Below are 16,500 nucleotides of genomic sequence, written 5' to 3'. Positions count from 1 at the left end.
ATGAGTTGCAAATGAGCTTGTACACACCTGACTTTTGATACTGTTGTATAGTGGTTTTGGTGCTGTGTATGATTTGATTTTGTATTTTGTTGTTGGTGAAGAAACATATTTTTATGTTGCATGTCTTGAAGAGGTTGGCAATTTGGTGAGAAATCTTCCCTAGGAAAGGCAGGCTAACAAATGTGGTTTTATTGTTTGTGGGTGGTTGTTCAGCAGCGCTGCCCTTAATATACCCTCACTCATTTTCTAGACTATTTACCGCTTCCGGTTTTTTGGGGACTCTAGTAAGACTCTGATCGCATACGTAAGGAAAGCGATCACTATGAGGTAACGCCCGATAGTCTACTACGGTAGCCTACCGTAGTTTCACAAGTCTAGTTATGATGCACTTTCTAAGGTATCTGTCTGGAGCATAGTCTTGTACAGAGGTCAAACGTGGACGATAAGCAGTTCAGACATGAAAGAAGCTTCCAGAGTGAGATTTTCACTCTGCAGCGGAGTGTGCGCTGATATGAAACTTCCTGGCAAATTAAAACTGTGTGCCCGACCGAGACTCGAACCCGGGCAAGTGCTCTACCATCTGAGCTACCGAAGCACAACTCACGCCCGGTACTCACAGCTTTACTTCTGCTAGTATCTCGTCTCCTACCTTCCAAACTTTACAGAAGCTCTCCTGCGAACCATGCAGATCTAGCACCCCTGAAAGAAAGGATACAGCGGAGACATGGCTTAGCCACAGCCTGGGGGATGTTTCCAGAACTAGATTTTCACTCTGCAGCGGAGTGTGCGCTGATATGAAACTTCCTGGCAGATTAAAACTGTGTGCCCGACCGAGACTCGAACTCGGGACCTTTGCCTTTCGCGGGCAAGTGCTCTTGGAAGGTAGGAGACGAGATACTGGCAGAAGTAAAGCTGTGAGTACCGAGCGTGAGTCGTGCTTCGGTAGCTCAGATGGTAGAGCACTTGCCCGCGAAAGGCAAAGGTCCCGAGTTCGAGTCTCGGTCGGGCACACAGTTTTAATCTGCCAGGAAGTTTCAAGAAAGAAGCTTTTGAAATGAAGATTAGATGGACAGATCGAATAGCTAATGAGGAGATTCTGAATCGAATTGGGGCGAGAAAAGAAATTTAAGGCAGAACTTGACTAAAAGAAGCGATCAGCTGGTAGGAAATATCCTGAGGCATGAAAGTATAGTCAGTTTGGTAATGGAGTGAACTGTGGCGAGAAAAAAAACCTATGTATAAATACAGTAATCCGGTTCAAATGGATGTACGCTGCAGTAGTTAGGCAGAGATTAAAAGTCTTGTACAGAACAGAGTAGTGGGGAGAGCTGTAAGTCCCATAGTGCTTAGAACCATTTGAACAAGCGCTAGTTGTACGGTGTGCTTAACGCACCTGCTGAAGGAGTTCCGTCTGTGACGGCAGGTGGTGAACTCCGGCGAGCCGGCGACGTTCAACTGTTCGGTGTCGGGCTCCCCCGTGGCCGGCGTGGAGTGGCTGCACAACGCGGAGCCGCTGGCCGCCGGCCGCGCGCGCCTTTTGTCGCCGCTAGTTCTGCACGTCGCCGCTGCGACGCGCGCGCATCGCGGCGTCTACCAGTGCGTCGCCCACGGCGAGGCTGACAGCGCGCAGGCCGGGGCAGAGCTGCGGCTCGGAGGTCAGTAGTCAAACCATCTTACTCTGGCCTCCACCCACATTTTCAAGACTTTCCTCATCCACGTTCTGATAACACGTCGCTCACCTCGGCTGTGCGAAACTCATCTCAGATAAATACCAGTTTTCTATGTCCTCACTCACTGCGTATTCGTAATATCTGTCTTCGTCTGCAGTTTTAGACTCCTGTAGCTCACTGTAACACCATAGAAGTTGAAACTTCCTGGCAGATTAAAACTGTGTGCCCGACCGAGACTCGAACTCGGGACCTTTGCCTTTCGCGGGTAAGTGCTCTACCATCTGAGCTACCGAAGCACGACTCACGCCCGGTACTCACTGCTTTACTTCTACCAGTACCTCGTCTCCTACCTTCCAAACTTTACAGAAGCTCTCCTGCGAACCATGCAGAACTAGCACCCCTGAAAGAAGGGATACAGCGGAGACATGGCTTAGCCACAGCGTGGGGGATGTTTCCAGAATGGGATTTTCACTCTGCAGCGGTGTGTGCGCTGATATGAAACTTCCTGGCAGATTAAAACTGTGTGCCCGACCGAGACTCGAACTCGGGACCTTTGCCTTTCGCGGGCAGGTGCTCTACCATCTGAGCTACCGAAGCACGACTCACGCCCTGTACTCACTCACCTTTCGTCCAAATTTTTGTTAGCTACATATTCCTTTCCCAGCGATTCTAAGAGAAACTGACCATTCCAGTTCATTTAACCTTTACCATACTTATTGCTCTGTTGCAGGGTTGCAATGAGGTTTGCTGAGCCTCAGCGTAATGCAATACTTAACACGCGTAAAACTGATTACATCGGTTCCATCAAGGTGAATGCGGCCAACGCAGCTGCTAAGGCATTGTTCAGAATGAATTTTCACATTGTTCTTTACGGCATCAATTGCGTATCATACGTCCGACGTCAGGTACAGTACTTGACAAGTATCACTCTGAATACAGTTGGTAGAAACTTCCAAGAAATTCTAATACTAATCCGAAAACGATGACCTGGTGGACGAGCGGTTGTAGTCCAAGACTTCGCTGTTTTCTATTAGCGCTCGCTGTACAACTATAAGGCTGGCGCCGGATCACAGATGCAGTCTTGCCAATTGACTCCCTCGACTGTCCTTGTGCCGGGCAACTACCATAAATACCCGACGGGCGGAGTGATGCGGGACAACGCTCGATTTCCGCCCACTTGATAGGCGATACAAAGCAGGCAAAGGTGTTTCCGTCGTAGGCAACACTGCTTTAGCCGTACAGAATCTCGCCGCTTGACGCCTGCTGAGTAGGCAACCCAAGTTACACGTCTGTAGCGCGTGGAATATCCGAGCCCAGTATGATACAGCACTTCAGTAACACCACGCCCACAAGACTTCGACTTTATTTTCCGGTTTACGGTCGGGTCATTACTTATTTCCACACAGTGACGTCCTCCAAACCGCTGGCAATTAAAATTGCAAAACCTCGATTGCATGCAGCCGACAGTTATGAAACTGGCCTGAAAAGTTCTCCTTGCTTGGGTACGCGAAAGATAGAATTTCAGCACTGCAGCACAAAGTACATAAGACTGACGCCACCTCATTTTGTGTACGAGGAAAGAGTACACAACAGCTTTCTAACTCAAAAATCGTATTTGAATTTTGTTTGTTAATAAGATTGTGGGATGTAAAAGTCACTCATGTTTAGAAAAAACAGAACACCTTGAACGATTGAAAATACCACGTTCATATTCACAAGACATGTACACCTGTATGTCGTGCCGAAATAATTAGCATTTCAGTCATCTCGGTTCAGCATGTGACCTGTGGCCTAGTAAGCACAGGTCCGCCAAGGGTCCTGATAATTTGTTCCATGCGTGACGTCATCGACCAGTGTAAGGCGCGAATGCCATCCTGTGGTACACCCATCCATACTGCTTTCAACTGGTTACGAAGATCATCTGTGGCGATTGCCATTGGTTCACAGAGCTGCACCCATCCTTTCACCATTACCCACACATTTTCGATTGGCGACAAGTCTGGTGACCCGGCATGCTGACATCCTAGGAGATCAAGAACGCACATGTTCGTGCTGCAACATTTTCTCGCGCGTTGTCTTCCTGAAAAATGTGTATAAAGGGTATGGCTGTGTCGCAAGAAGTCATTCATGTAAGTAACACTGGTCACAGTGCCCTGGACACTTACCAAATGTGATCTGTAGTTGTACCCAATAGCATAGCACCCCACACCATAAAACCTAGAGTTGGCCTGTATGTCTTGCGCGAATGCAGTCATTATGATGCTACTCCCCCTGTTTGTGACGAACCAAAATGCGGCCACCATTTTCGATCAAACAGAACCTGGATTCGTCCAAAAACACTATCTGATGCCATTCATGTCTCCAGTGACGTCCCACACTGTTTGTGGTGTAGTCGATAGTCGTAGCGCTGGCGCCTGTTATCGACAAACACAGATACTCCTTGCTGTCGAAGTGTAGCGGGCCACACCAATGAGACGGAAGTGGCAAGAGACTCCCACAGAAGCTCTTCAGGCGACCGTCGGCGTCCTGTCTTGAAATAGACCCACACATAGACAAGAGGTCAGTTCTAAGTCTACATCTGCATCTACATCTACATCTACATCCATATTCCGCAAGCGACCTTACAGTGTGTGGCGGAAGGTACTTTGAGTACCTCTATTGGTTCTCGCTTCTATTCCAGTCTCGTATTGTTCGTGGAAAGAAAGATTGTCGGTATGCCTCTGTGTGGGCTCTAACCTCTCTGATTTTATCCTCATGGTCTCTTCGCGGGATATACGTAGGACGGAGCAATATACTGCTTGACCCCTCGGCGAAGGTATGTTCTCGAAACTTCAACAAAAGCCCGTACCGAGCTACTGAGCGTCTCTCTTGCAGATTCTTCTCCTGGAGTTTATATATCTTCTCCGTAACGCTTTCGCGATTACTAAATGATCCTGTAACGAAGCACGCTGCTCTCCGTTGGATCTTCTGTATCTCTTCTATCGACCCCATCTGGTATGGATCCCACACCGGTGAGCAGTATTCAGGCAGTGGGCGAACAAGTGTACTGTAACCTACTTCCTTTGTTTTCGTATTGCATTTCCTTAGGATTCTTCCAGTGAATCTCAGTCTGGCATCTGCTTTACCGACGATCAACTTTATATGAGCATTCCATTTTAAATCACTTCTAATGCCTACTCCCAGATAATTTATCAAATTTCTTCCATTTGCTGACCTGCTATGTTGTAGCTAAATGATAAAGGATCTTTCTTTCTATGTATTCGCAGCACATTACACTTGTCTACATTGAGATTCGATTGCCATTCCCTGCACCATGTGTCAATTCGTTGCATTTCAGTACAATTTTCAATTGTTACAGCATCATCCGCAAAAACACTCAGTAAACTTCGGATGTTATCCACAAGGTCATTTATGTATATTGTGAATAGCAACGGTCCTACGACACTCCCCTGCGGCACACCTGAAATCACTCTTACGAATGACTTGCTGCGTTCTGTTATCTAGGAACTCTTCAATCCAATCACACAAGTGGTCTGATAGTCCATATGCTCTTACTTTGTTCATTAAACGACTGTGGGTAACTGTATCGAACGCCTTGCGGAAGTCAAGAAACACGGCATCTACCCTGGAACCTGTGTCTATGGCCCTCTGAGTCTCGTGGACGAATAGCGCAAGCTGGGTTTCACACGATCGTCTTTTTCGAAACCCATGCTGATTCCTGCAGAGTAGATTTCTAGTCTCCAGAAAAGTCATTATACTCGAACATAATACGTGTTCCAAAATTCTACAACTGATCGACGTAAGAGATATAGGTCTATAGTTTTGCACATCTGTTCGACGTCCCTTGTTGAAAACGGGGATGACCTGTGCCCTTTTACAATTCTTTGGAACGCTACGCTCTTATAAAGACCTACGCTACACCGCTGCAAGAAGGGGGGCAAGTTCCTTCGCGTACTCAGTGTAAAATCGAACTAGTATCCCATCAGGTCCAGCGGCCTTTCCTCTTTTGAGCGACTTTAATTGTTTTTCTATCCCTCTGTCATCTATTTCGATATCTACCATTCTGTCATCTGTGCGACAATCTAGAGAAGGAACTACAGTGCAGTCTTCCTCCGTGAAACAGCTTTGGAAAAAGACATTTAGTATTTCGGCCTTTAGTCTGTCATCCTCTGTTTCAGTACCATTTTGGTCATAGAGTGTCTGAACACTTCGTTTTGATCCACCTACCGCTTTGACATAAGACCAAAATTTCTTAGGATTTTCTGCCAAGTCAGTACATAGAACTTTACTTTCGAATTCATTGAATGCCTCTCGCATAGCCCACCGCACACTACATTTCGCTTCGTGTAATTTTTGTTTGTCTGCAAGGCTTTGGGTATGTTTATGTTTGTTGTGAAGTTCCCTTTGCTTCCGTAGCAGTTTTCTAACTCGGTTGTTGTACCATGGTGGCTCTTTTCCATCTCTTACGATCTTGCTTGGCACGTACTCATCTAATGCATATTGTACGATGGTTTTGAACTTTGTCCACTGATCCTCAACACTATCTGTACTTGAGATAAAACTTTTGTGTTGAGCCATCAAGTACTCTGAAATCTGCTTTTTGTCACTTTTGCTAAATAGAAAAATCTTCCTACCCTTTTTTAATATTTCTATTTATGGCTGAAATCGTCGACGCAGAAACCGTTTTATGATCGCTGATTCCCTGTTCTGCGTTAACTGTTTCAAATAGTTCGGGTCTGTTTGTCACCAGAAGGTCTAACATGTTATCGCCACGAGTCAGTTCTCTGATTAACTGCTCAAGGTAGTTTTCAGATAAAGCAAAAAACAAACAAAAATTCACTGGATTCTTTGTCCCTGCCACCCGATATAAAAGTTTCAGTCTCCCAGTCTATATGTGGCAAATTAAAATCTCCACCCAGAACTGTAACATGGTCGGGAAATCTACTCGAAATATTTTCCAAATTTTCCTTCAGGTGCTCTGCCACAACAGCTGCTGAGCCAGGGGGCCTATAGAGACATCCAATTACTATGTTTGAGCCTGCTTTAACCGTGACCTTCACCCAAACTATTTCACATTTCGGATTTCCGTCAATTTCCTTCGATACTATTGCACTTTGTATCGCTATAAAAACGCCTCCCCCTTCACTGTCCAGCCTGTCTCTGGGGTATACATTCCAATCTGAGTTTAGAATTTCATTACTGTTTGTATCTGGTTTCAGCCAACTTTCTGTCCCTAGGACTATGTGGGCATTGTGACCGTTTATTAATGAGAGCAGTTCTGGGACCTTTCTATAGACGCTCCTGCAGTTTACTATTACCATATTAATATTGTAATTCCCTGTTGCGTTTTACCTACTACTACCTTGTCGCGTCTCAGGAGGCGTCTTGTCGTGCCTAGGGAGGGAATTCTCTAACTTAAAAAACCCACATGTGCAGTCCACACGTACTCCGCTACTCTTGTAGCCGCTTCCTACGTGTAGTGCACGCCTGACCTATTCAGTGGGACCCTACATTTCTCCATCCGATAGCGGAGGTAGAGAAATTTTGCACCCCAGTTCTCTGCAGAATCGTCTGAGCCTCTGGTTTAAGCCTTCCACTCGGCTCCAAACCAGAGGACTGCGAGCGGTTCTGGGAACGATACTGCAAATAGTTAGCTCAGATTCGACCCCGCGAGCGACAAATAGTTAGCTCAGATTCGACCCCGCGAGCGAGGCTTTCCGCCTTCACCAACTCCGCCAACCGCCTGTACGAACTGAGGATGACCTCTGAACACAGACAGCAGGAGTCATTGGTGCCGACATGAGCAACAATTTGCAGTCGGGTGCACCCAGTGCTCTCTATCGCCGCCGGCAGAGTCTCCTCCACGTCTCGGATGAGACCCCCCGGCAAGCAGACAGAGTGAACACTGGCCTTCTTCCCCTACCTTCCCGCTATTTCCCTAAGGGGCCCCATCACGTGCCTAACACGGGAGCTCCCAATCACTAATAAAGCCCTCCCCCCCCCCCCCCCGTGTGCCTGCTCGGACCTTGCTGAAGGAGCAGCCACATGTCCACTCACAGGCATAGCGGGCGATGCCACACGGCCAGCGTCCACATTGACCCTCCACATCGTGCGACGCGAACGCCGCTGAACCCGCCACTCCCCTTGGGGAGAGGGTGGCCCAACCGTGTCCGTTTCCATTCTTCAATGAGAGCCCATGAGAGTTCTTGGAGTGTTTATGGTGGAACAGGTCGAGGACGCACTTGTCTGTCCAGCATGCACCAGATTTGCACGATGTGGTTTAGGTCGAGACACACCGCCGGCCATTCCATTACTTCAATGTCCAGTCTTCGCAAGACGTCACTGCTAACGTCGGCCCCAAAGGTCCTGGCATTAGAAGCAATTCAGAGCCATCACCACATGCGGCAGTCACCACATGGCCCGACAGGCTGTGTTCGATGTACTGCCTGGCGGTAGTGCGACCATGGACAACAAGGCTGCCAACATTGAAGCCTCCCCACGACATCACAGAATCTTGCAAATCTGTCTATATCTTGGACAACATTTGGCAGATTCCACACACGAACACGGCCATCACCTTGAGACAATAGCATGTCTAGACTCGTCTGCGAATAACACGCTTCGCCAGCGACGAACTTCCAAGTTGGCATGGGAACGGAAGAACTGAAGGCGACCTGCAAAATCTTCTCGTGTCAAGCGAAGTACTCGAACAGGACCTCCGACTCGTGAGGTGCTTTCTCGTATTCTGTCCATTACAGCCTTATCCGATGCAGCGGCTCCAGCGGCTCTTCTGACATCGTCTTGTAGAGCTCTGGCGGTATCCGTACGACGCCGCAACACAGAGATGGCCAGATATCGGTCTTGATGTGGGATTGTAATGCATCGGCGGCCTTTCCGGACTGGCGTTGTGTACTGACCTGTCTCCCTGTTGCGTGTCCACAGCCTATGGATGACATGTGAAGAGGCATTGGCATCTGCAGTAACACAGTCGAAGCCCATCCTTTTTGGATCAAACAGACCGCCCTACAAAATTGCACCGCGTTAAGATGTCGCATTGCATATGCTTGGTTGAATATAACGTCCACAAATAACAAATGCCATCTGTGTACCTCACTAGAAAACACTGGGGCACCGGCACTCACTTCTTTCTAGGAGGACAGCTGACACTGTTCGTGCTTCACACAGTCAATAGATAGCGAATGATTTTAACTGTTGCCTACATTGAAAGCGAAGATCCCAAGACATCCAACAAGACCACACGTATCAAAACAGAGTTAACGTACTGGACATAGATGTGCGTGTTCCCCTAATTCTTTTAAATGGTGCATATAAATGTGGTTCATGGTGTGGGTTCCTGTAGTCATGTCCTAGTTCATGAACCACGGGCAACGTATGAGTGGCCAAGTAAGTGGTCCCGACAGTCGGGATACCAGTTACTTTGGAATAAGGCTGGGCATCTCGGGCATATTCTGAGTCGTGGTCACCTTTGTGCTCATACGGCAAAGACTACCAAATCCATCGGTTAGTCCCTCAGCCGTTAGGGGTAAAACCCAATGGGACTCGGGGCAAGTAAGGCTAGCAACCTGCTTCCCTGGTACTTTAAATATGATGCTAGCGACAATCAGAGTAAAATGCCTCGGACCTTTGGAGGTGACGGAGTCCCAACTCTAACTGACAAACCAGGGACTCCTAAGATACGACTTGGAAAACAAATGGTAATGAGATTGTGAGCTATTAATATCAATGTAGGTGAAAATGCGATCAGTAATGTTTCAGATTTCGAGGTAGAATGGAATAGGAATGATGATGGAAATAGGATCACATTTGAGGAAGTGGAAAAAATGGTCAATAGATTGCAGTGCAATAAAGCGGCTGGGGTGGATGAAATTAAGTCGGAACTCATCAAATACAGTGGAATGTCAGGTCTTAAATGGCTACACAGGATAATTGAAATGGCCTGGGAGTCGGGTCAGCTTCCATCAGACTGGACAAAAGCAGTAATCACACCAATCTTTAAACATGGAAACAGAAAAGATTGTAACAACTACAGAGGTATCTCTTTAATCAGCGTTGTGGGTAAAATCTTCTCAGGTATTGTTGAAAGTAAAGTGCGAGTATTAGTTGAGGACCAATTGGATGAAAATCATTGTGGGTTTAGGCCTCTTAGAGGTTGTCAGGACCAGATCTTTAGCTTACGGCAAATAATGGAGAAGTGTTATGAGTGGAACAGGGAATTGTATCTATGCTTTATAGATCTAGAAAAGGCATATGACCGGGTTCCTAGGAGGAACTTATTGTCTGTTCCACAAGATTATGGAATAGGAGGCAAACTTTTACAAGCAATTAAAGGTCTTTACATGGATAGTCAGGCAGCAGTTAGAGTTGACGGTAAATTGAGTTCATGGTTCAGAGTAGTTTCAGGGGTAAGACAAGGCTGCAACCTGTCTCCACTGTTGTTCATATTATTTATGGATCATATGTTGAAAACAATAGACCGGCTGGGTGAGATTAAGATATGTGAACACAAAATAAGCAGTCTTGCATATGCGGATGACTTAGTTGTGATGGCAGATTCGATTGAAAGTTTGCAAAGTAATATTTCAGAGCTAGATCAGAAATGTAAGGACTATGGTATGAAGATTAGCATCTCCAAAACGAAAGTAATGTCAGTGGGAAAGAAATATAAACGGATTGAGTGCCAAATAGGAGGAACAAAGTTAGAACAGGTGGACGGTTTCAAGTACTTAGGATGCATATTCTCACAGGATGGCAACGTAGTGAAAGAACTGGAAGCGAGGTGTAGCAAAGCTAATGCAGTGAGCGCTCAGCTACGATCTACTCTCTTCTGCAAGAAGGAAGTCAGTACCAAGACTAAGTTATCTGTGCACCGGTACCTGCGAAGATGTCTCGACAGCAGGGACCGTGAGTGAAGCATTTAACACCTGGGGTGTACCATGAGACGCACCAGACTCCCCACTGACGCTACACTCCGAGGCAGCAGCCTGAAGACGGCTGACCGCGGCGATCAACACGTTCAGCTGTTCGCGAACAGTGGCCAGCTCCTCCTGCGTCCGTACACAGCAGTCACACATCCTACCGATACTAAGAAATCAAGAATTTACTCTAGAGAGTTCATCAACTTTTAACTAGACTGCTAATTCACTAAAGGCGGCTGATAGCTGACTAAACTGTGGTTACTAGACACTTCTTGTTGGAAACAATGAAAATAAGCTCTAACTGTCTCTTGACTGTATTCAAAACATACACGAAATCTATGGAACACTATTACTAGTACTCGAAAATTAAAGCTTCCTAAAAGCAAAAAAAGAAGTGACAAGTAAGAAAAACACAGTTAATACTTAAATTAACGTAGCTTGCTGCACAGCAGATGTGAAGCAGACGGCAGTTACGACCACACTGACCAGTCAACGCCTAGTACACAGCAAGCAACGAGAACAGTACTGTGTCCGGCGACAACAGAACTGGAGACAACCAGTTAGACTCTTAAATTCAGCATAAGTGTTACACTGGTTGCCTCTATGTATATAAATGTGCCTACGCCCTGATCCACTGTCACACAAGACAAGTGTTCATTTCGACCGTGTAAGAGTGTTTCAGTTCCTACATTTTACGCGTGCAATAATCATGTCATTTATCACCCGGTCAGAACCTAATTCAGTTGTGACAACCCGTCACAAGAATTTGACCAGTAAGTGTACCGTTTTCAATTATTTGGAAATATGTACGCCCATGCAGCACTTATACCGCACCACACCGTAACTTCTGGACACCAAAACGATAATGATCGACATTGTTCCTGGGTATTTACTTGTTCCCACAGCTCTTCATATGAGGGTACATGCACAATCACTACTCAGGCTGAGTCTGCTCTCGTCCGAGAAGAGCACGCGACTGCACTCCACGTTGGTCCAATCCCTATGCTCTTGGCACCGTCAGTAAAGCTGTCACCGATGAGTGGGTACCAACGAACACAATGTACTGGTGGTCGGGCAAAGAGACCCCCCCCCCCCCCCCATGCTGCCGCCGTGTCACTGTGGAGCGTGAGACTGCCTGCCTTGCACGAATGCTAAATGTGGTTGCAATTGCGCTCGTATTTCATGTGGGATCCTTCTTGTCTGCTGCTCAGTCTACTGGTCATCTACTGCTGTAGTTGACTGCGGTCGATCGCCTCCTATCCTTGGGTCAGCAATGTCTGTGGTCCAGAACGCTCCTCGTCCACTTGTCACGATGGTGTGAGCACTACCGAACTCGTGCGTTACACCCGTCACGCTTCCTCCTTCTTCCAGTTCCACTATGTTTCTTCCCATGTGATGTTGTCCAAATGTTGTATTCAGGCCATGTTGTAATGAAGAACATTATCACTGCGCACAGTAACTGCTCGCTGTTAGATACACATAAGGCCAGTCCCAATTGGCCTCAAGCCATGTGACATCCAGTTTTCTGTGCACGACTGGAAGACTTCTAGCAAAATGTTCTTGCACTTTCATTCATTTACACAGGAGTACTTAATACGTTATACGAGGTGCTACAATCCGCCCGGTCTCCATCTCTCCACCCTCCTTACCCTCTCCCTAGGTGGCTTCCGCCAGCTCCCCCTCCCTGATGATGTCCTCCTCCCCTCCATCTACCCCTCCTATCAACTTTGACCCTGCCCCACCCCCCACTTCCGGTGTCCTTTTTCTTTGGGCACCCTCCCTCCCTTCTCTTCCCTTCCCTTCTCTTTTCTTTTCCCCCGGCCCCTCCCTCCACCCCTCTTCCCCCAGGCTTCCCCTCCCCCTTCCTCTCTCCCCCTCTCTCCCCTGCCCGTGGCATCTCTGCTCTCCCCTCTCGCTCTCCCACTCCCCCTCCTCCTCCTCCTCCTCTCTTGGCAGCTCCCCGGACTCGCACACGCATAGTGAACATTCGCGCGCCGGAGATCATCGACATCAGTGTCTCGTGTGTGTGCTTCGTTTTGTGTTTCGCGTTCTTTCACAGTTACGACTCCACTGTTCGCATGTGCCGTCGCCGTCCTCCGTATTCTGTGCACCGTGTCAACCAGTGTTAGTGTTTATATCGTCCAGCGTGAACGGCTTCATGTTTATTGTTTTTTGTCTCTACTTTTTTTGCCCGCCATTTTCATTGTATTGTCCATGTCGCCTCTTTGTCACATGATTGTACCACTTAAGGCTGAAGAGCGGCGTACTATGCTGCTGACAGCCCGCCTGTATGAGGTGCTAAAATTACAATAAAGGAAAAAAAAGGTGCTACAATAAAGTAATGAGACTGATTTTCTTTGCAAGATGTGGCAACCCTGCAGGCTTGCGTAGGCACAATATCTTTGACCTTGGTCTGTAAGCTGCTTCTAGTCCAAGCGGCACATCGATGCAACTGCACAGTCGTGAGTTGTGCTGTAATAAGTTAATACGTGTTTGTGTCTTTCGTCACGGAAATGGAACTGCATAATATTGCGCAAAGGTATGCCATTTCTTTTGATGTTAAATTGGGTGAAAACGCGACGACAACTTACGGTAAGCTTCAGAAGGCTTTTGGAGAGCAGTTTATGTCAAGAGCTCAAGTTTTTCGTTGGCATAAAATGTTTAGTGAAGGCAGAACGAATGTTGAAGATGAAGACCGCAGTGGACGACAATCAGCCTCACGGACGGATGTGAACTTGGCCAGGGTGCATGAACTCGTACGATCTGATCGAAGATTATCCGTGAAAATGATTGCAGAAGAACTGAACATCAGTCGAGAAACGGTTCAGCTAATAATAACTGAAGATCTTGGTATGAGAAAGATTTGTGAAAAAATGGTCCCCAAAAATCTCGCACCACAACAGCGAGAAACACGGAAAAATGCGGCAGCCGATCTGTTAGAGTAAACGGAAATCAATACATAATTATTGAGCCGTGTTATCACTGGTGATGAAAGTTGGCTTTCTCAGTACGATCCAGAGATAAAACGCCAAAGTTCGCAATGGTGCTCAGAGGGATCACCCAGACCAAAAAAAGCTCACATGCGAAAGTCAAAAGTGAAATGCATACTTGTGTGCTTCTTTGATTCCAAGAGAATTGTTCATAAAGAGTGGGTGCCTCCTGGACAAACAGTTTACCAATATTACTACAAAGAAATTTTAGAAAGACTTCGTGAAAGAGTTTTTTGTGTCCTTGCCAACATTGTTGATAATTGGATTCTGCATCATGATTAATGCGCCATCCGGATGTGTGTGATGTCCTTAGGTTAGTTAGGTTTAACTAGTTCTAAGTTCTAGGGGACTAATGACCTCAGAAGTTGAGTCCCATAGTGCTCAGAGCCATTTGAACCATTTGGAAAGTGATTCCTAAAAGGGTGTTTGTAGGCATAAAAACACTGCAATTTGGCATTTATGATGCAATAGCAACCTACAACCAAGGGAACAGTGTGAAGTGTGAAGTTCTGAAGGCATTAGGATTTACAGCTGGGGTGAGCACTGTACGAGCACTAAGAAATATTGACAGAGAAAGGATAAGAGGAGCAGAAAGAAGAGAAAGGCGTATCAAGTATGATGGAACAACAGGCCAGAAAAGAAGACAGAAGAGGAAGCTTTTGGAGGATGAAGAAGAAGACCCTGATAATCCATCCTATAGTGCAGGAATGTATTGAGAAACTTTGATAGCCATTTCCCGTAAATTAGAATTTTTCGAATATAAGGAACATTTTCTCAAAATCCACTCAAGCTACTCCTAGTGGTCAAACTTACATTGTAACACAGCCATTTGGCAATATGTTCAGTAGTTTCATTTCAGTTTAATTATAAAGCAATTATTTGTAAAAAAATTTGGGTCATTAATAAAAAAAATAATTGGAAGGAAACTAGAAAAGATACTCCAAAATCTCTCTGTCATAACTGCAATACTAAACTACTCTATATGTAAAAAAAAATTCAAATTTTTCTATTTGGTAGTTTATTCATAAATGTTCCTCATACTTAGTGATTTTAACATGGGCAGCACAGGCACCTCCGGCTCCCATTAAGTCTATTGAGGTCACTGTTCCGTGTCCGTTTCCATTCTTCAATGAGAGCCCATGAGAGTTCTTGGAGTGTTTATGGTGGAACAGGTCGAGGGCGCACTTGTCTGTCCAGCATGCACCAGATTTGCACGATGTGGTTTAGGTCGAGACACACCGCCGGCCATTCCATTACTTCAATGTCCAGTCTTCGCAAGACGTCACTGCTAACGTCGGCCCCAAAGGTCCTGGCATTAGAAGCAATTCAGAGCCATCACCACATGCGGCAGTCACCACATGGCCCGACAGGCTGTGTTCGATGTACTGCCTGGCGGTAGTGCGACCATGGACAACAAGGCTGCCAACATTGAAGCCTCCCCACGACATCACAGAATCTTGCAAATCTGTCTATATCTTGGACAACATTTGGCAGATTCCACACACGAACACGGCCATCACCTTGAGACAATAGCATGTCTAGACTCGTCTGCGAATAACACGCTTCGCCAGCGACGAACTTCCAAGTTGGCATGGGAACGGAAGAACTGAAGGCGACCTGCAAAATCTTCTCGTGTCAAGCGAAGTACTCGAACAGGACCTCCGACTCGTGAGGTGCTTTCTCGTATTCTGTCCATTACAGCCTTATCCGATGCAGCGGCTCCAGCGGCTCTTCTGACATCGTCTTGTAGAGCTCTGGCGGTATCCGTACGACGCCGCAACACAGAGATGGCCAGATATCGGTCTTGATGTGGGATTGTAATGCATCGGCGGCCTTTCCGGACTGGCGTTGTGTACTGACCTGTCTCCCTGTTGCGTGTCCACAGCCTATGGATGACATGTGAAGAGGCATTGGCATCTGCAGTAACACAGTCGAAGCCCATCCTTTTTGGATCAAACAGACCGCCCTACAAAATTGCACCGCGTTAAGATGTCGCATTGCATATGCTTGGTTGAATATAACGTCCACAAATAACAAATGCCATCTGTGTACCTCACTAGAAAACACTGGGGCACCGGCACTCACTTCTTTCTAGGAGGACAGCTGACACTGTTCGTGCTTCACACAGTCAATAGATAGCGAATGATTTTAACTGTTGCCTACATTGAAAGCGAAGATCCCAAGACATCCAACAAGACCACACGTATCAAAACAGAGTTAACGTACTGGACATAGATGTGCGTGTTCCCCTAATTCTTTTAAATGGTGCATATAAATGTGGTTCATGGTGTGGGTTCCTGTAGTCATGTCCTAGTTCATGAACCACGGGCAACGTATGAGTGGCCAAGTAAGTGGTCCCGACAGTCGGGATACCAGTTACTTTGGAATAAGGCTGGGCATCTCGGGCATATTCTGAGTCGTGGTCACCTTTGTGCTCATACGGCAAAGACTACCAAATCCACCGGTTAGTCCCTCAGCCGTTAGGGGTAAAACCCAATGGGACTCGGTGCAAGTAAGGCTAGCAACCTGCTTCCCTGGTACTTTAAATATGATGCTAGCGACAATCAGAGTAAAATGCCTCGGACCTTTGGAGGTGACGGAGTCCCACCTCTAACTGACAAACCAGGGACTCCTAAGATACGACTTGGAAAACAAATGGTAAAGAGATTGTGAGCTATTAATATCAATGTAGGTGAAAATGCGATCAGTAATGTTTCAGATTTCGAGGTAGAATGGGATAGGAATGATGATGGAAATAGGATCACATTTGAGGAAGTGGAAAAAATGGTCAATAGATTGCAGTGCAATAAAGCGGCTGGGGTGGATGAAATTAAGTCGGAACTCATCAAATACAGTGGAATGTCAGGTCTTAAATGGCTACACAGGATAATTGAAATGGCCTGG

At 46.5% G+C, this 16,500-nt stretch overlaps 1 protein-coding gene across 1 annotated transcript in view; it reads left to right on the top strand.

Annotated features, from left to right (window-relative positions):
* Positions 1-16,500, top strand: part of LOC126143911 (Down syndrome cell adhesion molecule-like protein Dscam2) — a 493,502-nt gene that overhangs the window by 141,595 nt on the left and 335,407 nt on the right. Inside the window, exon 3 of the mRNA XM_049915460.1 lies at positions 1,424-1,655. Coding sequence (XP_049771417.1) covers positions 1,424-1,655 — 232 coding nt within the window. The remainder of the gene's footprint in view (positions 1-1,423; positions 1,656-16,500) is intronic.

This window comes from Schistocerca cancellata, chromosome 1, assembly GCF_023864275.1.
Source record: "Schistocerca cancellata isolate TAMUIC-IGC-003103 chromosome 1, iqSchCanc2.1, whole genome shotgun sequence".
Taxonomy (NCBI): domain Eukaryota; kingdom Metazoa; phylum Arthropoda; class Insecta; order Orthoptera; family Acrididae; genus Schistocerca; species Schistocerca cancellata.
This window is presented reverse-complemented; position numbering and strand designations above follow the sequence as displayed.